General features: G+C 33.5%; 1 protein-coding gene across 1 annotated transcript; it reads left to right on the forward strand.

Moving 5' to 3' along the window:
• The first annotated feature begins 594 nt into the window (after window positions 1-594).
• Window positions 595-27,709, forward strand: LOC124533126. The gene is made up of 5 exons (XM_047108290.1): window positions 595-748; window positions 21,744-21,855; window positions 25,222-25,413; window positions 26,244-26,496; window positions 27,035-27,709. Exons 2-5 carry the CDS (start codon window positions 21,764-21,766, stop codon window positions 27,392-27,394), a joined length of 897 nt encoding a protein of 298 aa, XP_046964246.1. The 5' UTR covers window positions 595-748; window positions 21,744-21,763; the 3' UTR covers window positions 27,395-27,709.
• Window positions 27,710-27,773: the final 64 nt, after the last annotated feature.

The raw sequence follows: 27,773 nt of genomic DNA on the forward strand, positions 1-27,773 counted from the left end.
GTTAGTTATTGTTGCATAAAGTAAAAACATTTTGTAACAGAAATATGCAAGAATACTGCAATATTTTTTCAACATGGTGTTTTATTTTGACTAAAGTTAGACGAAGACGTAGCTTAAGGTTCGGTCAGATACGATTAATTTGTTAATCTATTAATTAAGTATATCATAAAAGTAATTAGTATATTATTATTATTAATAGTTCTACTTCTGTAGTCTATGTATGTAATGTGAAGGCTCCTAATACATGCATTTTATGTTTAAAATGAGGCTTCATGTTCTAAATAGAAAGTTTTAAAATTGTATTTTAGTATTTATACAATTTAACATTTTATTAAATAAGTTATATTTAATAATGTATGGTAATAGAATATTTCGAAGCTATTGTCATGTCTCCAATTTATTATTATTAATATAAGCTACATACACATCGGAACGAAATATAAAAATCATGATAAAAGTTAATGATCCAATCGACGAATCAATTATGAGTTCGAAGGTTTTGAACTTGCAACCTCTTTTGTCGTGTACCTACTTGGAGACGACCACAGTTCCGTCGGTCCCGTAGTGCTGGTCATTCGCGAGTTCGAATTTAGAAAGTAAACTTTTTATTCCGGCATTTAATTTTTACAAGGTTGCTTGCCAGTTAGTCGTACACGGTGTGCCAGTGTACGCGCACGTCAGCCACACCGCCTATACGTGAAGTTAAGTCCCGTTAGTGTACTCGTTTTGCCGAAAGGATTTATTGAGTGTAAGTAAATATTAATTTAAAATACAAACTTGTCTATTATCTTCATGTTTTAAATGAACTAAAAACTTTGTCGAAGATTTTATGTGCGCTCACGCATGATTTAAACGTAAGATGGATGTATGAAATGACCATTACTACATGTACGTAGAATATTAGCTTATTCTTATACGATAATGTTTACATAATACATACATAATTTTTTTTATAATTTATATTTTTGAAATTCAGTTGTAATTTATTTTAAGATGAAACTGATGAATTTTAATGCAAAAACTTTAAAGGTTTTTGTTTGGTAAAATACTAATTTGTAAATTTTGTAATGTACTATTATGTATAATTATTTGATTTCCCACTGATAATATTTTTAGCACATGTATATGATAATATATCCAAAATAAATGATATATACTATTTATTATTCGTTACTTTTCTGTTACGTTTCACACGTAGAAAGTTACTTATAATTTTGACAGCGTTCTTTTGAAAAGCGCGCGCTTAACAATTTTCACTCAAGTTTGTCATAATCTACATCAAAAATAACTTCGTAAGCAAAAAAACACAGCCTGGCTTTAGAATAAATACAAAAGTGTTATTCTAAGTTCTATCGAAGTATTTATTTTTAAGTATAAGAATTCATTTAATTCCGGAAATACAAGGAAAATTAATAACGTTATTATTACATTTTTTAAAGATATTATCATCGTCTGCGTCATTTTATTTTAGTATTAATTTCTTTCTTTATTGAGAAACAAGATTCTCAACCCCGTTTTACCCCCTTAGGGATGGAGTTTCATAAAATTGTTAGTTGATGTCTTTACATTGAAGGAACCTACTTGCTACATTTCAAGTTAGGTGTTATAATTTCAGAGATTTCTAATAAATATTAAATAATAATAAAGATTAAAATATTATTATTAATAATTAAAATCTATTATTAATAATTAAAATAATAATATAGATTAAATTATACATTTTTCAATCAAAAATTCTGATAAAAAATACGTTAAAATTTGTAAGAGGCATAATAAGACGATCTTTTTGATAAGAGGCGATCTCTTCCAGACAACTTTTAGGGTACGTAAAACGAATCGTAAAACAATTAAGAATGGTGGTAAAATAAAACAATATATTTACCTGTTTTATACATAACAATCCTAATGCAAAGATAATATCATACTCTACATTAGTAAAGACTATTTTTTCAGTTCTTTTTTTTGGCTTTATACATTTCGAAGTAGTGACAATACAATTCCTAACAATTAATTTAATGTAATATGTCATTACAAAAAAAAAAAAAACGTAAGTCTACTTGTTTTGATTACAATTAAAAAAAAACTCTTTATACGACTATTGTTCTTTTTTGTAACTATATTGTTTTTGACGTAATTGGATGTTTTTTTAAATCGCGTACTTTGACTGTTTTTTTTAATGTATTATATAGGCTTAAGCATAATATTACACGACCATAAAATAAGTACTAAGTGCTGTAGAGAAGATTACACTTAATTACATATACCTATTCTTGGATTGTAACTGTACATCAAATTACGAGTATATGCGATGTGATATGTAACATATCATGTAACATAATGTATAACGGTGATAAATAACAAGTGTGCGAAATTGTAAATAATTTCTATACTAAAATCTTTAGGTTTTGCGTTATCACCAATATATTGAATTATTTTGTTTATCATTGACCAATTGGGTTATGATATATGTACATATATGTATATATACATATATTATATTGGTACACGAAATGGAACACCTTATCGTAAGTGATCATTACCGTCCATAAACATTGAACTGAAACAAATATTTACCAATAATATTTACATTACTTGGTGTTTTACTTGGTGGTAGGGCTTTGTGCAAGCCCGTCTGGGTAGGTACCACCCACTCATCAGTTATTCTACCGCCAAATAACATTACTCAGTATTGTTGTGTTCCGGTTTGAAGGGTGAGTGAGCCAGTGTAACTGCAGGCACAAGGGACAGAACAACATAGTTCCCAAGGTTGATGGCACATTGACGATGTAAGGAATAGTTAATATTTCTTACAGCGTCGTTGTCTATGGGTGATGGTGTCCACTTACCATGAGGTGGCATATATGCTCGTCCGCCAACTTATACCATAAAAAAAGAATATCGCCAATGTACCAACGACTCAAGAAACTATGATGGTTACAACTCTTATCCCTGAAGTAACACTGGCTCACTCACCCTTTGAACCGCAACATGACAGCAATAAGCATTGCTGTTTAGCGGTTGAATGAAAGGGTGATACCTGCCCAGATGGGCTTGCACAAAGCCCTACCACCAAGTATAATAATATCAAAAGCCGTACTACTATTAAACATTTGTGCTAAATAAACTTCGCCGTAAATTTATGAAGCAAGCTACTTGTATAATAATGTTATACTAATGTATATCTACAATGTCTTTATATAACCTCAATTATGAGCTACGAGCAAAAAAAGAGGGAAAAATGTAAAACTATGTAACATATCAGTGGTAAGGCCATAAAACGATTTCCAAAAATAATCAAGATATCAAAAAACCGCATCAAAAATGTCATCAAAAATGAAAATCGATCAGAGCATTTTTGTTACGACGGTATATTCAACGATACTATCCCAAAAAGCCTTCCACCATCTGGTATAAGAATTTTTTTATATATATCTTTCAAATAGGTATAAAAATAAACTCCTTTTTGATTTCTATAGAAAACTATTCATTATTATAAATAGACGTACTAACATATAATGTATTATTAAGATATGTTAATCTAATGAATACAACATTTATTTATTTACACAAAATTAGTGTTGAATCACTAAAAATGTAAATCATATACATACAAAGCTTGACACTGGGGTGATTAGACATTATCAGCGGGTTATAAAACGTTTACTTTTTATATAAACAAACGCTGAAACAGTGATATTTTCTTACAAAGAAAAATATCGTCTAAAAGCTTGATCTTTTTAGCAAGTCTATTTTCAACTGAATTTTTTATTATAAACAACAAATTCTTTAATAATTAGCAGATTTTTAAAATTTCAGAATATATCATTGAGAAATATATCAGCGTCTGTAATATTTATTATAGTAAGTCTTATTTTCTCACTAAATTAACAAATAACTCAATAAATAAGTTTTTTTTAATATGAATAAGAACTCAAATTGTTTAATTATGATATATAATATTCCAGAGGTCTCATAAGGCGGTCAGTTGGTTACCTTGTCAACGACGGACCTCGCCTTAAATTATTGTTAATTAATTGTTTTAATACGATAAAAAACAACAGGTAATGTCTCCTCTTTTAAGGACGTCTGAAGTTTATTTCAAGCTACTTTCCTATCTTCACTCGTTTTTAAAGGGATATTAATTAAATAAAAGTTTCTTTCTCCTAATAGTTACAAGTAATAGTTCTAGGCTTTTAAATTTGATTGAAAGATTTAAACCCTGTTACGTGTCTATAAAATAAGTTAGTTTTGAGTTTTGGAGTTTGTTAGCTTTGTGTTGTTTACAATTCCGTGCATCCATATATATTTTTTCTTAGTTGTAGGTCTTTGGGCAAACCTGGGTAGCACACACTTATCATATATTTTACAACCTAACTGCAATTCTATGTATTGCAGTTTTAGTTAGTAGGCAGAAGGACGTATCACCTTGGCTCCCAAGTTTGGTAGCGCATTGGTGAAACGAGAAGTAGTTATTATATCTTAAAGTACTAACGTCTATGGGCATTGGTAATCATTTACCAGTAGACGCTCGATTTGTTAATTTGCCAAGGCACAAATAAAGTAGATCATTGGCCTTACGCTTGAAGTCTCATGTCAAATATGCCGCTAATAATGCCCTTTGGCAGATGTGAGTGGTTATACAAACCGCACTCATATTTGCACAAACCTTTGTATAGGATTTACCCATTGAAAAACAAAATCTTCCTGTAGAGAGTACAGAGTAAGATTTGCTTTCAGAGTACAGGAAGATTTTCTTTTTCAACAGGTAACGTATTCTTAGATTTTTTCTAAAATAACATTAAAATTAATTGAAAATTTCACGAAATCCGTTTTATGTTCTGATTTTTTAGTAACATAATTTCAGTAGAAAATTTTGTAATTATCCTACATAATAATTAACAGGAAAGTCAGTTCTGTTTCATCCATTATATTTCTAAATTGCTTTTCCGAAGATCATTGGATGTTTTAAACTAAAACCCATTAAAAATCAATTTGTAACAGCGTAGTTTAGCCTCAATCTAAAATTATATAAGTTTCCAATGATTATTAACTATTGATAAAAATAATAACAAGAATTTATTAATTATTCTACACATTAATAACCCTGTTTGAATATTAGTGTCGCGAGTAGTTGAAAACTTAAACTAAGAAACCAGTTTTTGCATGAAATTCCATTTTATTTATTAAGTGTGACTTTATAGTTCAGTAACTTAGTAATCAGTATCACCGGCTTATGTACGCGTAAATAAATATAAATAATTAATTAAATATTATGAAAAATAAATCTAAAAAAAGTATTATAGTAATTAGTTATACTTTCTAAATACTGAAAATGAAACATTAGTTATATATTCCATCAAATACACGCGTTGTATTCAGCGTGAACTGTAATCACGGAAATATAAATCGGCTTAAAACTAGAAGCGTGTTGCCTGTCTTAGTACCTGTTCGAGTTGATTACGTGACGGCGATCGCAACTCACGGCTACTCGGCCAGTGGAATAGGGAACTAAAGATGAGAATGCACTTATTCAATTTCGTTGGCAAGCAACGTGTGGGACCGGTTTTACTGAATTTTAATGTCATTCTTGGGCCTTATAAAAGTAATGTGTCAAAACCCTTTCTTTTTTTTAATATAATTTTTGAATTTTAAATATAGAACGTGTTTTATTGCGTGAATTTTATATCCATTAATCAGTTACATTACTGTTTTAAAATGTACTAGCCTATTTTTACGTGCACTTAATTGTATCACACAAATTAAAACGTTTGAAAAATTAAGCTTCACGATCAATTTATAAATTTTTTGATTTTTAATTTTAAATAAAATAAACTTAACAAATTCAATGTAATCTGTATTTGTTTGCTGTCTTTACTTTTTACGTAAACTCACGCACACTAAGATATTTTTTTAAGTACGATCGTCATTCACTTACCTACGTAGTGCATTAATTATATAATTATTTATTTACGTATGAAAAAGATTGAATTGAAAATGGAGCAAAAAAAGTTAAACTTGTATTGAATTCAGAGTAATCTTTCCTCACTGATAGCGTTATCACTGCAACGCCCTTCCTCTGCTCGTATCATGGAAAGGTTGAAGGTTTTTTAAAAATGCATTTATTATAACTATCTGTACACCCTGAATTGTCCGCGTGGAATTCAGCTGATGTTGAAGATGCCCCAAGAACTTGTATACACACTTTTTAATCCAGCATTAAAAGAACAAATTATTACGTTGTATCAATCCGTAGCTTGCTTTGTAGGAAATTTTATCAAAATTAATTCTGTACTTCATCTTAGAAAGCGCAATATACTCGTATAATCAAACAGATTTACAGTCTCATTTATAATATTAGTACGTATAATACAAAGAGGTTCAGGGCCAATGCAAATGATTATACATTACACATTTGTGTTGCAACGTTATTCAGTAAGAAGTCATTTCCTTGACGATTATCGTGATATGCTTTTTTGATATGTGTATATATTTTTAAATGTTCTATATTTTTATAATTCAACTAGAAAAAGGTTTTGAATACAAGATGGTTAATTCTTAATTCCTATAATCTATGTTTACACGGCAGGACAGTCAAAACATTAATTATTAATAATCAAGTTATTCGTTACGTTACATTATTGATTTTTTTTTATGGACGACCATATGGCCACCTGATGGTAAGTGGCCATCACCCATAGACAATGACGCTGTGAGAAATATTAATTATTCCTTACATCGTCTTAGATGCTATGTCCATTGTGCTTGTAGTTACACTGACTCACAACAATACGGCGTACTGTTGTTTAGCGGTAGAATATCTGATGAGTGGGTGGTTAACCAGGTGGGCTTGCGCAAAGCCCTACCACCAAGTAAAATGGTGAATTAAATTTAAAGCAACCACAGGTTCTAAAAGTAGATTATATCGAGAAGAACCGACAACCGGTAATTGCTCTTCCATCATGACCGGTAAAGCTCCAAGTCGTTTTGTTTCCGACATCTTCATATTCCAGAGGATTTTCACAAAACAACAACCACAGCCTGTAAATTCCCACTGCTGGGCTAAAGGCCTCCTCTCCCTTTTAAGGAGAAGGTTTTTGGAACATATTCCACCACGCTGTTCCAATGCAGGTTGGTGGAATGCACATGTGGCAGATTTTCTATGAAATTTGTCACATGCAGGTTTCCTCACGATGTTTTCCTTCACCGCTGAGCACGAGATGAATTATAAAGACAAATTAAGCACATGAAACAGCGGTGCTTGCCTGGGTTTGAACCCGCAATCATCGGTTAAGATGCACGCGTTCTAGCCACTGGGTCATCTCGACTAAAACCTTCTATGAATTATACGCATAAATCTCATGAATCACTGCATCCATTCGTGAGAGCCGAATAAAAATCCGTCAGCTGTTTAATCACGTTCAGACGGACGGACTTTGTTTTATAATAGTTACTGATGTTGCATAACATTCTGACATTACATTTGTTCGAGTTCGAGTATTATTACCGAATTGCAGAAATTCTATTTATTATTATTTTTGTGTCTGTGTGCGTGTTTACGCAAACACAGGTGTACTTATACTGTCCATTAACATCTCATAACAAGAGAGATCAGGTGCTAGACCTAAGAATTTATGTACTTTCCTTACTCTACATACTTTCTAATTTTAGGTTGTCACTGAAAGATCTTTTCGATTTCTTGATAGAATAACTCATTGACTTTCATAACCATCCGAGATAAGAACCCAAGATTCCAGGGTTTGCAGCAATATAAGCCAGCTTCTAGACCAGCGAGGCGATATTAATGATAATAGCTTTTATTTAACAATCCTTGAGCATGGTCCATTCTTGGACGACCAAAGAAACGATGAATGGTTTCTGTGAAAGACAATATGGTTAGAAAGAATGTTACTTGTGAGATGACGTCTGACAGGGAAGTATGGAAGGAGAAGACATGCTGCGCCGACCCCAAATAAAATTGGGATAATGGCAGGAGGATGATGACGTAATATATTTCTTTCTTACTATTTTTTGTATTGGACACGAGTTTGCTAAGAGTGTCTTGATTCCCAGCATAGGCTGTATTAAATCTTACTACAGAGTATGATCTTGTCTTTCTTCTCTATGTAAAACCATATAATAATAATGCCTAATGGCCAAGAGCCTCAACCAACACCTTAAGAGGCTCTCGTTAGGCAGCTGGGTCAAGAGCCTGATGCAGAAGGCAGTACTCCTCGGCACGGCGCGTATTGTCAGGAAGTTCCTCTCGCTGGAGCCCTGACCACCGGTGGCTTGGACTCTGTTCCCGCCACTGGTTGGCCTCTGTATTTTATATTTTTAAATATATTTTATATATAAAAATTTATTATGTATGAGTAAAGAAAAATAAAAAAGTAGATGTGTTATAATAATACCTTTGCATAAATACTAAAATAAATCTTAATTATCTCGTGTTATGTGATCTGTTTGTACGTATACATCCGCGGATCGCGATCTCAGATCCTACACATCATACTCCATACTTTACGTCATTTTTGTTTGATGTACTTAAGATGTTTTGTTAACTTAAGTCTTTACATGTAAGACTTTTAGATAGCTTTTTATTCATCAATTTAATAAGGCATTATGTGACTTTCTAATTATTCACGAAAGGTTGTATTCAGGATTTTTATATTATAAGATATAATACGGCAGTCGCTTTTCGGAATAGTCATTCTCAGCGGAGTAAACTGCGTAGTAAATGGCATATTGCATATGCCATTCATCATTGTAAACTGTGTAGTAAATGGCATATTGCATAAAACATCCTACATATTCTGGTGAGTGATCCAGTGTAATTTAATTCATGAGAGACAACACCTCATTGTGGAGCACTGAGATTATAAGAAGAGGTTCAAATTCATCATCAGGTTCCTTTGCTTGTTAGCTTTAAAGTAAATATAAAAAAAAAAAACGAATTAATAACCTCCTCCTTTTTGAAGTCGATTGTAAACTCAACAACGTAAGAAAATCAGCATCAATAATTGAAAGTTCTGCCTCGTGTGTTCATGTGATCAATATAAAAATATACTTTCTTCAAGCAGACAAGCACTTTTGATACGTCATTTAATAACTTTTTTATATTAATTGAAGCCACCAGTGGTTCGGAGAGTAGATTCTACCGGCAAGAAACACATTAGTTACTATTGTTCAAAATTTAAAAATACAGCCATGTTAATTAATTACAATTATGTATGTAATTTATATTGCCTGGAAGTCAACAAGTAATTCTACGCTTTTGTATTGTCTGTATAATCGATGTATATTTCAGCGGTCACTAACCCCAAGTGGTCGAATAATTTCTAATCTTTGTACTTTATAAACAGGCCTTTACGTAAGTAAAGTAAAGTAACAGCCTGTAAATTTCCCATTGCTGAGATAAGGCCTCCTCTTCCATTAAGGAGAGGGTTTGGAACATATTCCACCACACTGTTTCAATGCGGGTTGGAGGAATACACATGTGGCAGAATTTCTATGAAATTTGTCAAATACAGGTTTCCTCACGATGCTTTCCTTTACCGCTGAGCACGAGATGAATTATAAAGATAAATTAAGCACATGAATCAGCTGTGCTTGCCTGGGTTTGAACCCACAATCATCGGTTAAGATGCACGCGTTCTAACCACTGGGCCATCTCGACTTGAGTTTAGCTATTTTTATAATATATCCGTTAATTAATATGTACATATATTTAAAAGAGTGCACGGGTCAAAGAGCATACATACTTACGATGATAAATATTAACACAAAACTACACGTTTTATTATTATATTCAAATTATATATGCACCGACTAATACTATGACTATTATTTCTGTTTACCTAGTTTGCGTAAACTTACTTTAGGTATCGTAAAGTTACTGTATGTTCTTAATTGTTTTTATTAAAGAAGTAAGTTAATGAAAGGTGTATTCCCAATTAATCTCGGTCAATATCAAGCCGAGCTAGATGGCCCTGTGGTTATAGAACAGGTTAGCACCACTGAATTTTCATGTGCTTAATGTTTGTTTATACTTCATACGATCGTACACAACCGATCGTACGCCTGTCAATTAGTAATTTTCTGGCTTCCAATAAGGTAGTAAAGAATTCTAGTACTTGAATTCTATTCTAATCGAGAGAACGTATGATTCTAGGTTATTTATTTGCTAGCTATCCGTCCCGGTTTTGCCCGGGTTCAATAAGGGTCTACAATAAGAATATAACTCTTAGATTGAAGAGCAAATATTAAAAGAAAAATTGATATTTTCAGCTTTTCTCTGTTATCTATATTAATTCTATATGATATTATAAATGTGAGAGTAACTCTGTCTGTCTATCTGTCGCTCTTTCACTACCAAACCGCTGAATTGAAATTGACGAACTTTGGTATGAAGCATATTTGACCTCCGAGGAAGGTCCAAGGCTATTTTTTGCCTTACACGTGACAAGCAACCCCCTAAACCGCAAGCGAAGACGCGGTGTCAACTATTAATAAATAAAATCAAAAACAAAATTATTAATATTAAAACAAGACTATTCATCATATTGGGTACGTTGGTACACGACACCTTGAAATATCACACGTTCAGGTCGAGACATGACAACCTTTAAAATAACAATAAATTAAGAAAAAAAACATTTTACAATAATACGCTGGAGGCAACATTATCCTTATTTTCTTAATAACATTACTATATTGATAAATGATTTGGGACATAAGATATTGGCCAAGGTTGGTGGCGCATTGGCGATGTAATGAATGGTTAATATTTTTTACAGCGCCAATGTTTGTGAGCTGTGATAGCCACTCACCATGAGTTGGCCCATTTGACACCAATCTATGTTATAAAATATATTCTTATAGTAATAAGTATCTATTATAATCCAGCTATTATAAACAAGTAAGTGGGATATTGAAATAAATAAATTTGTTATTACTAAATACAAAATAAGTTATCTTTGTAGGCGGTATGTGGCGAATACTTATTTAAATTGGCCAAATTGTCAATTGATCACATGACCACGCTGACTTGCTGCAAATAATGAACAGTTTCATACATACAATCTCAATAATATTTTTGTTACCATTATAGTATAACAAACGAACGTTGTGCTTGTCAAAATAATATATACCTGTTAAAATCAATAAAATCATATTCAAAACGTAGTTTGTTAAATTTAAATTAAAAAAAATGTGGTAGTTCTATTATATTAATATTATATTACATTTTTGTATCTCTATTTTTTACCAACTAATCTCTGAAACGGCTGAACTGATTTTGGAGGGATTTTCACTATAGGATATGGATATATAATACGTGTAACTCAGTTTACAAAAATAACTTTTTTGTTCGATTATAGCGCATACGACGTAGCGGACACAGCTAGTATTACATAATTTAGTTATGAATTTATGAAAATTATTGAATATAATACGATTATATCACCTTATTGCTGTCATTGATAGACGAGTCGAATAACGTCTACAGTCGGAAATGCGGTTCAACGGGAAATACTCGTAGCATTCTTGCCACCATTCCACGCGGTCATGATTTGAACAGTAACTATTTTTAATTTCGTTTTCTATATTGATACTTATTATCATCTACGTACTTAAATATTCTTTGTTTTTATTAATGATTTGAGTAGCTATTTCTCGTGGCTTTGCTCGCGTAGAAATACATATTTACAAATTAACTTAAAATACTACGTTGATGTAAGTCCTCTTTGTTGATAACACTTACTTTCCAATTATAAAGTAGCCTATGTCTTTTCTAAGTTTTTAGACTTTGGTACCAAAGTCATTGAAATAGGACCAAAACATTTTGCGTGAAAGCGAGACAGATAGACAGTTTCTGTCTCATTTATAATAATAGTATGAATTCGATCTTAGTATAAATTGTATATATTTTACGTGAGTGTAACCTACTGACTTTAATTTGAACTAATTGGCCTAAAATGGTTCTTAATTTATAGTCTGATCGGACGGTATCATACCATATTGAAATCTAAAAATAATACGTATACAACAAGGAAATAAATAATATATACAAGAAAGGAATTATTAATATTTATATCTGTTATTTACGAGTACATATACTAAAATTGCAATGTATGTTTGTAATATCAAAATAAAACTTTGTTAAATTTTGGTCTGTTAGTCTGTTTGTTCAGACTAATCTCTAAAATGGCCGGACTGATTTTGACGGGACTTCACTGTTAGTAATGTAATAATAAAGAAGTAACTTAGATTACAACTCGCGCAGTCGCGGGCACATCTAGTTGTATGATAAGAAGCTGCTTCGTTGGTCTAGAAATAAGTATCCAGATCTCCATGCTCTGGGTTCAAATCCAAAAAAATTCGAGAAAATCTTACTAAAAAATTCTGAGTAGCAGTACGGAGTCTTGTTGTTGGAATGTGTTCCTGACCCTTGAGAGCATCTAAATCTGTTAGTTCTGCTCTTATATTATTTTCGATTATGTAGAATTTGTCGTCCCATAGCATTATCGGAGAGCTAGGGAATAAAAAAAAGTAAGGCAAAGTAACAGTCTGCAAATTTCCAATGCGGGTTGGTGTAATGCACATGTGGCAGAATTTCGATGAAATTAGACACAGGTAGGTGTCCTAATGATGTTTTCCTTCAACGTCGAGCACGACATGAATTACAAACACAAATTAAGCACACTATATTTAAGTGGCGCTTGTCTGGGTTTGAATTCGCAATCATCGGGTAAGATGCACGCGTTCCAACCACGGGGCCATCTCAGCTCATAGGGAATAAAAATGCACCTGAAATTACACTATAATGTGTTATAGTTGGCATTTGGGAATGATCGCCATTGTCGATATAGGTCAGGAGATCATCATCATCATAACAATTGATGACGCTGACCTAATCAAGTCAGCGAATTATTGACACTGATCACAAGTCTAACGCATATTAGTAGGCCACTTGTAATAGGAACATAACTGTATGTTTCAAGTACACTTATAACTTTTTTGATTATTAAATGTTATTAAAATATATTGAAAGGTAAAGGTAGCTGAGCTGAGATACGCACCACTATATATATATGTGCTTAATTTGTGTTTGTAATTCATCTCGTGCTCAGCGGTGAAGGAAAACATCGTGATGAAACCTGCATGTATCTAACTTCATCGAAATTCTGTCACATGTGCATTTCACCAACCAGCATTGGAACAGCGTGGTGGAATATGTTCCAAACCCTCTTCTTAATGTAAGATGAGGCCTTATCCCAGCAGTGGGAAATTTACAGGCTGTTACTCTACTTTAGTTTTACTTTAAAGGTAGTTGACACCGTTTCTGAAGATTCTACCAAGAAGAATACGCAATGAGTAAGGATATAGCTATACATCTCTATAGTATATAGGGACATAGTAGACTGCAATTATATGACGCTGAATATCAGCGTTCCTTGGTATACGCATTGCATGCAAATATAGACTTTAAACATTGTGTAGACGATTTAATATCCTTTAACTAAAGTAAAATGTGCCGGGGCGTGATTCGATCCGTCGCATTTAATGCGAAACGTGCGAAACTTAAAAAAGTTGATTTTAAGTTTTTTCTGTTAAACTAGAATGATGCGTACACGCAGATTTACCAATACTTAATTAAACATACATTGTCTTCCTTTTGATACTTATAATACGTTATAGTCATACGATTCGATACAATAAAATTGAAGGTTTTAATACTAACTTGCATTTATTAATGATATGTAGATTGGTTAGCATCTGTAAAATAATCAATATTACATAGTAAAAAACAAAGTCGCTTACCGCTGTATGTCCCTATATATGCTTAGATCTTTAAAATTACGCAACGGATTTTGATGCGGTTTTTTTTTAGATAGAGTGATTCAAGCGGAAGTTTCTTGTAAAATACATGTACAATATAGTAAAGAAACAATTAACTTTGTAGTATATTTAGTATCAGCTTTGCACTCGTGCGAATCCAGAGCGCTAGTAACACATATAAACATTTATAAATGTTTTAAAACCACTGATTTAAAAAGAAATCTATTCATATTATGATATATCGTTCACTATGTTGAAACATTAACTGAAACAAGTTTACAGTATGAATTATAACTCTTAAATAATACTATACGTACATAACTTTATTTTACATCTGTAATCGACGTTGAATCTTTAATGTAAGTTACGGACTTATTTATACTTAATAAAAAAACACAATATGTTTTTTAATATAAATGCATTGTATAGGTATACTTTAATATTTGATTGTGTAATAGAAAACAATAATTCGCATACGATTCGTGCAAGTTTAGCGCGTAATAGCAAAAACAAGTTATTGCGTTGCTCATCAAATTCGGCCAAACGTACTCGTATGTTACAGCACATCCATCGACGCGAAAATGCATTCGTTCATAACGCACGGAACACTTTCTTTGCTAATAACTCGTTAATTGCACGAATATATGATGCGTGTGAACTGTTAAGTATATTCGAACGAGTCGTAATGACGTAAAAAAAATTAACGCGTTCGAATTAATTCGTCGAAATCGAGAACTGTCAAACTGACCTAATTTCAATGATATAACGTTAGCGTAAAATTAGTTGTTTTAGTGTTTTATGTATTTTATATTTTTTTATATTGTGATAGTGCATATGGTAATTATTAATTTAGGTAAAGTCTTTATAATATCTACAAAGGAGTCTATGTAATTTGTTTAAATTGAGAACCGTCAGGTAAACCGTCGGGTAGGTACCACGCACATATTCTACCGCTTTACAACAGTACGCAGTATTGTTGTGTTACGGTTTGAAAGGTGTGTGAGCCAGTGTAACTACAGGCACAAGGGACATAGCATCTTAGTTCGCAAGGTTGGTGGCGCATTGACGATGTAAGGAATAGTTAATATTTCTTACAGCGTCATTGTCTATGGGTGATGGTGACCACTTACCATAAGGTGGCCCATATGTTCGTCATTGAAAAAAAATTGAGTATATGGATTACATATGGAGTAGATATGGAGTAAAGTATGAAGTTGGTGGTAGGCCTTCGTGGAGTCCGCCTGGACAACTTATCACATATTCTACCTCCAATAATTTCATAACATGTATGTTTCCTTAACCTTTTAATAAGGTTCACCGTGTAAATATTAAGGTCCAACCTTGCTCTATCAATTCTTGACCTCAGGCTGTAATTATTTTCTACTTAAAATAAAAGAGGTCAAGTGAAATTAAAACTTTTAATATCGGTTTTTTATTTCAAAATAATTAATTGAGCCAGTGTTGCTACAAGCACAAGGGTCGTAATATTATTTTATTGTAAGTTCTCAAGGTTGATGGCGAATATAATTGCTAATATTTCTTTTAGTATCATTGTCTATGATTGTTTAACATTAGTAAGGACATATGGCGTTAAAATATATTCTAAGAGCTTTGATTAATATTATTGTAGTGTACAGGATATCTGGAATAAAATATTAATTAGTATTAGATTTATATTTCATATAAATGTACATATTTTATCTGTGTCTTTATGTATCTGTCAACTCGAGTGACATACATCGCCGAAGCGCGGGAAAGTAAGATTTATAAAAATTGACGCGTGGTAGATACCGTGTGTATGTACAGAGAGCTGTTATTTAAATATTATATTATTAACAAAACAAAATTACTTTTATAACAAATTTATTGGAATTTCTGGTTTTCTAATAATATTACAAAACAGTAAAACAATGATACGCCTGACCGTATTTCGCGCCACCTCCCGCCAGTCCCGCCAAAAAGAGAAAGAATTTTAAAAGTCATCTGTCAGCTTGACGCGTGGCGTTCGGAAAGTCACACTAATTCTCCTTATACGGTCTCTCCTGACGTCCTGGCGTCCTCGCCAGTCTGAAGTCCATCTTCTTTATTTACTTCATCATTTTTGCTCGTAGGGGTCAATTCATCTGTTTGGTCTACACCTGTGAAATGTATTATTAGAGCATGTAAATGTCAATAAGGTCTAGTAGACATTTAAGCCAGTCTAGACATAGCAACTTGAAGTTCTAGCATTCACATATGACTAGACATACAAAAGTAGGGTCCAGTAAGTATTCACATAAGACTAGACATAACACAGCAAGGTCTAGTAGGTATTCACATAAGACTAGACATAACACAGCAAGGTCTAGTAGGTATTCACATAAGACTAGACATACAAAAGCAAGGTCTAGTAGGTATTCAAATAAGATTAGACATAACACAGCAAGGTCTAGTAGGTATATAAGACTAGACATACAAAAGCAAGGTCTAGTAGGTATTCAAATAAGACTAGACATAACACAGCAAGGTCTAGTAGTTATTCACATAAGACTAGACATAACACAGCAAGGTCTAGTAAGTATTTACATAAGACTAGACATAACACAGTAAGGTCTAGTAGGTATTCACATAAGACTAGACATAACACAGCAAGGTCTAGTAGTTATTCACTTAAGACTAGACATAACACAGCAAGGTCTAGTAGGTATTTACATAAGACTAGACATAACACAGCAAGGTCTAGTAGGTATTCACATAAGACTAGACATACAAAAGCAAGGTCTAGTAGTTATTCACATAAGACTAGACATAACACAGCAAGGTCTAGTAGGTATTTACATAAGACTAGACATACAAAAGCAAGGTCTAGTATCAAAAAGAAGGAATAACTTACTATCAAAGAAAGCGGCACACTCATCAGGTGTCCATTCTCCTCTCCAAGGCACCATATACTGAGCAGCAGCATAAGTCAGCTTGCCATAGTCTCCAGCCACAAGTCTTAACTCATATCGTCCATTTTCAAGAACTCTTGTCACCTTGTAAGGACCACGCATTCCGGGATCTAATTTTCCTTTAGATTGAGAGTACTTAATGACAAATACGAAATCATTAACTTGAAATGCGCGAGGTGATTCACGTCCCTTATTGACATATTCATTTTGTTGCTTTTCATTTTCTTTGAGACGTTCGGCCGTCCTTTGCCTAGCTAACTCCCGTAAAGTCTGGCGATTTGATCCCGAATAATCAGTAGCCACATTACGAACTAAAGCTTGTATCACAGGAGTAGTCCCTTCAGAACCAATTAAAAGATTCAATGGAGACATTTGTGTCGTCTTTTGCTTAGTAATGTTGAGCACCAACTGCAGGCGCCATAACTCTTCAGACCACTTATTCTTTTTATGACTGACCTCTATGCGTAGCATATTAAGTACAGTACGCACGTATCGCTCCACCTGACCGTTAGCGTGGTGCATCTCGGGTGTTATATGATGTATGTTACACCCGGAACTATTCATCCACTTTATGAACTCCGAGGACTCAAACATTCGACCCCTATCAGTGACGACAAGACGTGGCGTACCAAATAACGAAATAACATTTTTAAACACACGCTTTAGTTCATCTAGATCTTGTTTGTAGAGAGCGTACATGAGACAATACTTAGAAAAAGCGTCAATCACTATCATTACATGTTTATAGCCATTTGATTCTGGCAAAGGCCCTAAAATATCTACATGAAGCGTGTGGAAAACAGTATCCGGCTTAGGCCATGATGAGATAGGTTGTAATGGTGCTCGCGGGATTCTCTTATGGGATATACAAGTTAGACAATGACTTATGTATTTCTTCACGAATGTGAAAAGACCAGGGAACCAGAAGTGATTTAAAATTAACCCAATCGTTTTCTCAACGCCTACATGACAATTTTCGTCATGAAAAATTCTAAGCAAACTTAATCGATAACCTTTGGGTATGTAGCACAATAAACGCGGTTGTTCACCCACAGGCGTATATTTGTAATAAAGGATGTCGTTCTTTATTTGATATCGACTAGCATCTAACTGACCTTCACCTAACTGTTCTATAAGTTTTTGCGTCTCTTCATCACCTGATTGCGCTATCCGTGCCCAGTTGCGTGGCCTATCGATGCTATTTACTACACGGATGGGATTGCGACTCAAGTAGTCGGCATGAGGCATTAAAACACCTTTTCGATAAACAATCGTAAAAGAAAAATCCTGTAAGTAAACCCACCATCTTGCGACGCTGGGTAGGAGATCCTTTTTATTTTGTGTTGCTTTTAAAGCGTTACAGTCAGTGATAACCTTAAATTCAATACCTATGAGATAATGACGAAAATGACGAAGAGCTTTGAACACCGCTAAGGTTTCTAATTCATAGGAATGATAACGTATCTCTGCCCCCTGCGTGACCTGACTATAATATGCGACTACGGACTTGCTGCCATTTTCACGAATCTAAAGTAAAACAGCACCATATCCAAGACTGCTAGCGTCTGTGTGAACTTCAGTTACTCGGTTAGGGTCAAAGATAGTGAGCACTGGTTCACTTGTCAAACATTTAATAAGATTTTGTCGTACTTGTTTCTGTTCTATACCCCATTTAAATTCAACATTTTTCTTTCTTAAACGAGCTATACACGTTGTTTTAAGGGCGTAGTTTTCTATGTATTTTCGAAAATATCCAGCTAATCCTAGAAACTGTCTAACCTGTCGTACATTTTCAGGCACCGGAGATTTGACTAAAGCAGTTATTTTTTACTTTGATGGTCGTACTTCAGCATTCGAAATAACACGACCTATATATATATATAAATATTCAATTTGAGTGCTTTAAAACGAACACTTTAATAAATTTAAAGAAAACCCAGCATTAGTTAAGGTACGCAAAACGTCTTGCAAAAGCTTTAACCCTTCTTCAATGGTATCACTTACTAATAAAATATCGTCGATATATACCATCACCTTATTATCGTTAATAAATGAACGCAGCGTGTTATTAATAATACGCTGAAAAACTACTGGTGCATTAGCAAGTCCGAAAGACATTTTTAAGTACTCATAATGGCGCTCGGGCGTGACAAAACCTGTTAACGGAATTGACGCATCATCTAAACGAATCTGGTGAAAGCCAGACGCCATATCTAAAGTTGTAAAATAACGTCCTTTACCTAAACGATCTATATGATCCTCGATTAACGGTAGAGGATACCTATCCTTAATCGTCACCCTATTTAATGCGCGGAAGTCTACACACATTCGATCTGTTCCGTCTTTTTTCTTTATTAAAAGAATTGGGCTGGCATACGCAGAATCGGATTCACGAATTATACCTTTTGATAAAAGGTCTTGTATTATTTCTCGGACTTTGAGTTTTTCATTAATTGACAATTTATAAGGTCTATAATATACAGGCGTATCACTGTTCAAGCGAATGTGCATGCTACCTGTAGTTACAGTAGAAGTAGCAGTTCCAACAATCATAAATTTTGAGAATTCCTTTAAAATTTTATTAAGATTTTCATAATCTTTCCCAACCAACGGAGTTTTAATAGATAGCTCATTCGCTTTTACATTTGAAACATTTGTGGAGGCAGGACTGTAAGATAAGCGCTGAAAATATTTTGTACGCACGTATGTTACGCCTTCACGGTTGAGGACATCGGTACCAATTATAATAGGTGCGTTCATACTGTCACTTGGCACAACCCATAAATCAACTTCAAGAGTGATGTCTTCAAATTCAATAAAGAGAGTAACATAAGAATACACTCTAGTGATACCTTGTCCGACACCTTTCAATTCACGATAAATCGGCTTCATAGCGCATGCTAAATGACTAACCACGGAGGACGAAATAAGTGACACGTCTAAAGCACCGCTGTCTATGAGGATATCAATAGGTATGCCTTGAACCACTCCAACCATTACATCCCTAGAATTATTTAATTTAGGCAAAGAACAAAAATTAACGTGACCTTTTCTCTGATCGGAACGTTGCTTAGCAAAACAAATACTAATATGATGACCGAGTTTCTTACAATATGCACAAGTCATTTTTGTATTCGGTTTTACATCGTTATTGTTTATTGGTGACTTTTTATTCGTCGGACAAACGGATTGTTTGTGGCCCGTTTGACCACATGTAAAACACTTATATGATGTAATAAGGGGCATACGCTTAGTTGTATGTGATTTTATTATGTGTTTGCGCGTTGAAGAGTTGTTTGACAAGACATTCTCATTTTTAACTAATACTGGTTTAACGAAAGTTGACAAGAAATTAACTAAATCACAGGGCATAAGTTTTCCATTGCTAGCTGAGGCTTTTACATGTGGTTCATTAATTCCCCGTATCACAATTGCGCTAATAAGTTCCTCGCTTAAACCTTTTACCATACGCAAACGTAGTAAAGATCGACGAGCATATTCGGCATATGTAGGATAATCATCCGAATTTGTACTCATGACGTCATACAATATATTAGCCACATCAACATTTTTAACACATAACGATTTAAAATCATTTTTAAAATTACTCCATGAACGATCCGTGGTGACCCAATCGTCTAACCAAGACTTTGCGTCACCTTTTAGACAGTTCCCTACGCGTGACAAACATATCACTCCATTTATTAATACTTTGTGCACGATCGACTTCATCAAACCAAGAATCAATATTGTGCACATTTGGATCAAAATTAGAAACGTAATAGTCGCGAGAACTACTTTTTAAATTATGAATAGCTTCAACTATCTTAGTAGCAGTATCACTTGCCGTATTATTATTTTCAACATTAAAATTAGATGATACGGGCACTGAGGATCTATCCTCTAGCGCATTAAGTCGAGTAATAATTGTATTCAATGACTCACGTAATTCCGAGTTATTAGAAATACTTCTAGATCGTGAACGGTGCGTAGAACGACTACGGGAACGATGACGACGCTTCGGAACGTTATAATCTTTAGAACGGCTACACTTGCGTTTTCCCATAGTTACAATTTAAATAAATACAACAAAACAAAAACTCAAATTATGTTTAAAAATAAAAGCTATTAAGAATTATTAGAACCAGAAATCAATTAAATAAAAAGTGAGTTTGAAATCCCACTTCTGATATTAACAAAACAAAATTACTTTTATAACAAATTTATTGGAAGGACATAAAATAATAAACATTAACAACAAAATACTTCAATCAATTTCTGGTTTTCTAATAATATTACAAAACAGTAAAACAATGATACGCCTGACCGTATTTCGCGCCACCTCCCGCCAGTCCCGCCAAAAAGAGAAAGAATTTTAAAAGTCATCTGTCAGCTTGACGCGTGGCGTTCGGAAAGTCACACTAATTCTCCTTATAATATATTTAATCTAATTGGTATATCGAACTTACATGTGAAAATTACAGTTATTATTATAATATCCAATGATGTTCTAGTAAACAGATATGTCATTAACGCGCAAAAAGTGAAGACTAGAAAACGTCCTAATTGGGACGTTTGCCTTTAGTCCTTTTCATCATAATTATGCCAGTAATATGTTATAATACATCATAATTATATTGTAATACGTTTTGCGTAATTAAAACATCTAGTTATCCCTTTTACTTATTGTTTTTATTAAGCTATCCTTTTCACTTGTAGCGAAATGTAAAATAAACCGTCCCCGGCGCGGCACACTTTTTTCTGTTGTTTAGTATGGGTATAACATATCTGTGTATTAGAATATCATTGATAATATCTAAGTAAACCCCGAGACAAATTTATTTTTAATTATAAATTTTGTCGGAGGTGTCAAATGTGAAATGATTTACGTCATTTCAAGATAACAGTAAAAGTTTTAGTGTCTTTAGTTTTTAGTTGTAATTATTATGAATTAAAATTTTGTTTTATTTTTAGGTAGAGAAGTTACCGGCGTCATGTCAGCGACGAAATATTCTCACCCATTCCTGAACGGTCTAAAGCCACTCCCAGAAGGCTATGATGAAGAATTACAGCAAATACGAGAATGGTCAGTAAGAAGCATTTAGTATTTTTTTATCTGTGTAGTTTGACATTCTATAGTGTAGTGTTACGATCTTCATACTTAAAAAATGATCCGAAAATTGTATGAATTTTACATAATACTGTTGAAATTAGAGGATGAAACTAAGAGAAAGTTAATCATCTTTAAAATGAGCTCTTTGAAAATCATAATATCAGGAAATATATTTTAGTTGCGTCAAATTTTCGCAATGGTTTTAGACATTACGGTATTATGGGCCGAGATTCATATTTAGATAAGACATTAGACGTTTCATAGACAATTATCTGGTCTTTTTAAAAATGGAACACTTAACTGTTCTATTATTTTATGTACGTTGTGTAAATAATCATCGAAATTGTGTAAATTCATACGAACGGTTACTTTCTCCGCTTAAAATGGACTTAGAAGTTGGAAAGCCAGATGTTACACAATGGTTTACAACTACAACACAAGCATATTTTATATAATCATTAGTTATAAGTATTTGTAAGTAGTATTTAAAGTAACACGTTGAGTATCCTACAATTGGGTAATTTCTACTTTCAAGTTTTGGAGATTTAATCTAGACCCGTATTCATTCTTGGTGAATGGGTCCAAAAAGTCCGGAACACGTTGGTGGTGAATTTTTAGACCAATTCAATTTCCACCCAGGTACTAGTCCAGGAATCTGAGCAAATGCGAGTTTTTCTAAATGTAAAAATTTCAAACCATTTCTATCGTCACGATTTTAAAGATACCTTATAAACAAAATTATGAATGATCTCTTGAATATACGATCTGTCTTAAAGATAATCGTGTTCCATCCCACAAGCCATTATCTGAATATATATATATCAATGGTTTTAACGTAACACGTGTATTCAGATTATAAACCAAAAGTTAGGTGGCACGGAATATTAATGTAAAGCATAAATAATTATTGATTGATAAAAATTGTTAATAATATTGAAAGTTGCCTAGTTTTTATGTTTTTTTTTAAAGTTCCACAGTGTCGGAAAATTGTATTTGTTGCTACACTTTAATATTAAATTCGTTCTATCGGCCTGTTATTTTATAATCGGAGGCGAAGTGTGTCTGTGAGTGAACTTTATTAGATGTGATATATTTAATTAAATAAATACAGAACAATTTTATATGTGGCCCATTTGCTAGCTCCCTTTACCTTTACAACTATACAAATTCGTACCAAACGTTAATACATGTATATTTTACATACATTGGATTTGATTTCCAAACAAATAGCGAGATTAATTTATGGCCACCTAATCGAAAACCAACAGTAATGAGTCACATGATTTATTTTTATATTTAGAACATGCTTGTCATTATTTTGTAATTCAATTCAAATCTCAGTTTCCAACAAAGCTTGACAGTTTGAACGACTTGTACTTCGCGAATGCTTCCAGATAAAAACGAGTCTTCTATGGCAGTTTTTTTGACCTTTAGCTCTGGAAAAATGTGAAAAATATTTAGATTTTGTTTTAATAATTAAGGAATTAACAAATTGCTTTTCGCCGAGATGACCCAGTGGTTAGAACGCGTGCATCTTAACAGATGATTATGGGTTCGAACCCAGGCAAGCACCACTATATAAATGTGCTTAATTTGTGTTTATAATTCATTTCGCGCTCGGTGGTGAAGGAAATCATCGTGAGGAAACCTGGATGTGTCTAATTTCATTGAAATTCTGCCACATGTGTATTCCACCAACCAGCATTGGAACAGCGTGGTGGAATATGTTCCACACCCTCTCCATAATGAAAGAGGAGGATACCGTAGTAAACACGTGATATAAAACTCGATTGTTTAATTGGCTGAATATTTCAGGGTCTTGCTTGAAATTTAGTAAATGAATGTAATACAAAAAAAAATATGAAGAGATTTAAATATGAATCGGAGCATGATTTTCTACAGCTTCTTTGCAGCGAATATGCCCATTTTTCTGGAGTATAGAGGCTCTTTGAATGGACGAACCACAATTTAAATTGCTAGTTTTATTTGCTACTTGTATTTTAATACACCCACGGTTTAATCTGACGACTTGGTTCTTTAAGGTTATTTCGTTTGATGTTTTTAAATTTCACGTGAACGGGTCAAGTACATAGCCTTGACATTGTGATTAATTTAAGGATTGTCATAATTAGAAAAAGAACTGCGAAATAAAAACGTATCAGTTCAACTCTAATTGGGGGCTAATTAAGATCTCATTTCTTGATATGACATACCGTTAATGGTGCCTACGTACCGTTATTTAACAGACTATGTATTGTGTACAATAAGATGTTATTAATATCTATAATAAAATTTAAGTGTGTGTTTGTACTAAATGCACATGTATTTATATACGGTACGTGTACCAAAATAACCTTATTTTCAATTCAATTATTATCTGTCTGACCGTTTGTGACAGCTAATCTCTAGAACGGCTAGTTCGATTTTGATGTGACTTTAGGTGAAATCGATGTAATAACTTGTAACTTAGGCTACAACAATAACTTTTTGAATTAAATTTTAATATTATAATTAAAACGCGAGCACACATACATACGCAGGCAAAGCTTGTATGTAAATGTAAGTATTTGTATGATTCACCAGGTAGCAAATAGGTATTACTGTTAATAGATTTTTGGTAAAAGTAAAATACGAATGTTGATTGAAGCTCTATCCGTTACGTGGCCCGTTTACTCGTCCGTTTCACTATAAATCAGAAAGTGACAATTTAGGTATTCACGACGACGGAGATAGTTTAATTATGAGATAGAATAAGAGAAAAACATTATGTAACCACAAGATGAAAAGATAAAATAGGTATATCTTTACATAGTATAAAACAAAGTCACCTTTTCTGTCCTTATGTCCCTTTGTACGCTTTAATATTTAAAACTACGCAATGGATTTTGATGTGGTTTTGTTTAATAGATAGAGTGATTCTGTAGTATATTTATTATTAGTATTGTACCCGTGCAAAGCCGGGGCGGGTCGCTAGTACTATTATAAAACTAAGTATTGGTTTAATCTTAAATATAGTTTATATACTATATCTGGGATAGTTCATGATTTATTACAGAATCGATTTATTTGTTACTCTGAGAAAATTATAGACGAATTTTTATAAATGAAAAAAAAGAGAAAACATAAATTTATAAAGCATAATACTAAGCAAAAGATTATATAGACAATAAAAAAGTGCTTATTATTCGCTGTTAATGTAAACTATTGTAATTTATATAAACATGTACATGTTAATGTAATTTAAAAAAAATAAATTAAATTCTTTAACGTGTCATATAGTGTGTTAAGATCGATCTGAATTAAGTGTGTTTTTATTTGCATTGTTTTTTTTTTTTACAGGATGAAAAGTCAACCTCATTTGCCGTACATATCCGATGAATACGTGTTTCTCTTCTTACACTCAAATTACTATAAGGTGAAAGAGACAAAAGATACGATAGAGTGCTATTTCACCCTGAGGAACAACTCCCCTGACCTGTTCACTAATCGTGATCCACTTTTGCCGAAGAACAAAACCATATTGGATATCACGTGGGTAAAATTTGGTGTTAATTATTAATTTAAAGTGATTAGAATGATTAAGATGCTAATTACTTCATTTTAAGTAAAGTTCTTTGAATCTCATATGTATGAGGTTACGAAAATATATAAGACATGCTGAGTTATACAATAAATTCTAAAGTTATTTTGTTTAATTGATTGCGGGTTCAAACCAAGGCAAGCTCTGAATATCATGTGCTTAGTTACGTGCTTAATTTGTGTTTATAATTCATCTCGAGCTCGGCGGTGAAGGAAAACATCATGAGCAAACCTGCATATGTAATTTCAAAGATATTCTGCCACTTGTGTATTTTTCCAACCAGCATTGGGACAGCGTGGTCGAAAATGTTCCAAATCTTCTCAATGGGAGAGGAGGCCTTAGCCCAGGAGTGGGGAATTTACAGGCTGTTGTTTTTAATTGTTGATTACACTAATGCGTTTTAGGTAATGATTAAATATTACCAAAAAATGTTGCTTGCATGTTATCAGGATTTGATTACAAAATATTGGTCATCTAACATCTCTCATTCCCCACCGCATTCATTTCTGATAGCACGAAGTGTCAAAGTAACATATAACGGAATATAAAAAAAAACATGATTAAATTTCGTATAATAAAACAAATCGGCCAATTCTAACCACACGCGATACCTGTTATAATTATTCGTCCAATTACGAAACTTTCACGTAATTTATGCTTGAAGTTTTCACGTCGTACTGAAAATGAACTAAGGAAAGCATGCGCCTACAATTTCTTAAAACTCCGTGCCTTGAACGAAATAAAGTTTCAACCAACAAAGGAGTCCTATCCTTCGTTGCAGGCACATGATAGCCTTCCCCAAGCTGTCGCCGGAGGGCTACCACATCCTCCTCTACCGCCTCGCAGACACCGACTACAGCAAACTGAACTTTGCCGACGCAGTGCGCGTGTTCTGCATGTTTAATGACATCAAACTCTCCGAAGATCGCCTGTCTGAGGGATACATTGTCATCTTCGATATGAAAGGCTGTAGCCTCGGACATTTGACCAGGGTGACGTTGCCGGCTTTGAGGGCCTTCATGCATTACATACAGGTTTGTTGTGATATATGTTGTCTTTATTTTAATAAAAAATGTAAAACGAAATGAAGAGTAAGTGCTTTGTATATCCATATAGTGAAGTAGTATATACGTAAAGTTTTACAGTAATCTTAACCGATGATTGCGGGTTCAAACCCAGGCAAGCACAGCTGATTCATGTGCTTAATTTGTCTTTATAGTTCATCTCGTGCTCAGCGGTGAAGGAAAACATCGCGAGGAACCTGCATGTGACAAATTTCATAGAAATTCTGCCGCATGTGTATTCCACTAATTGGAACAGCGTGGTGGAACATGTTCCAAAGCCTTCTCCTCAAAAGGGAGAGGAGGCCTTTAGCCCAGCAGTGGGAATGTACAGGCTGTGTTGTTGTTGTTGTTGTTACAGTAATATAACCTGTGAGTTATCTCAAGTCTGGTTTAAAAAATTTATATATAATAGACGTCTACTATTCTCGTGCTTACTACCCGGTTTCGTGATTTTATTTTCCGCAAATCAAGATCAGGAATCACAAAGAAATACCAAATTCGTTTTCAGAACGCGCACCCGTGTCGTCTGAAGAAGATCCACGTAGTACACACCGTCTCCTTCATCAACCAGGTCATGTGCCTCGTCAAGCCGCTCATACACTCGAACCTGCTGAATCTCCTCAACTTCTCGTCAGAAGGTCCAGAATCTGTGGTCGACGTGGAATACCTCCCAGAAGACTACGGCGGTCCGCAGACATGCGTGAAGCAACTGCACGACGAGCAACGGAAGAATATGGAGTCCAATTACAGGGACTGGCTGATTGAATCCGAGATATTCAAGGTGGATGAAAAGAAGCGCATTAAAAAGCCAAGCAAAGGTATGTTTGCGAGTTTTACCAGTAGTTTTAAGAGCCTCGACATCGACTGATCTATTAACATCTACTTTAGACATCTCCATTGAATGGTCATGCCTTGTTTCATGCTTCAGAGTTTTTAGTCAAGGAGGTTTTATATCACCATTAACTTGTTTGTGAATTTTAAATGTTTCGGCTTGTCGAATTTGATATTTCACTGATATAGAGGATTTATTCATAGTAATAGTGTTTATTTTTCTATCTTTAAGTGCCAATTGTTATTCAATTATAGATTTTAGTAAATGCACTTGCTCAATTAATAGGGAACATGCAAATACAATATTTAAGAGAATTTTGCTATTGAAATGTTAAAAAAAGTATAAAAGAAGGGTCACGGTAAGGTTTATATTTGATACAATGTTGTTTTTTAACAATAATTACGAATTAAAGTAA

Source organism: Vanessa cardui, chromosome 10, assembly GCF_905220365.1.
Source record: "Vanessa cardui chromosome 10, ilVanCard2.1, whole genome shotgun sequence".
NCBI lineage: Eukaryota > Metazoa > Arthropoda > Insecta > Lepidoptera > Nymphalidae > Vanessa > Vanessa cardui.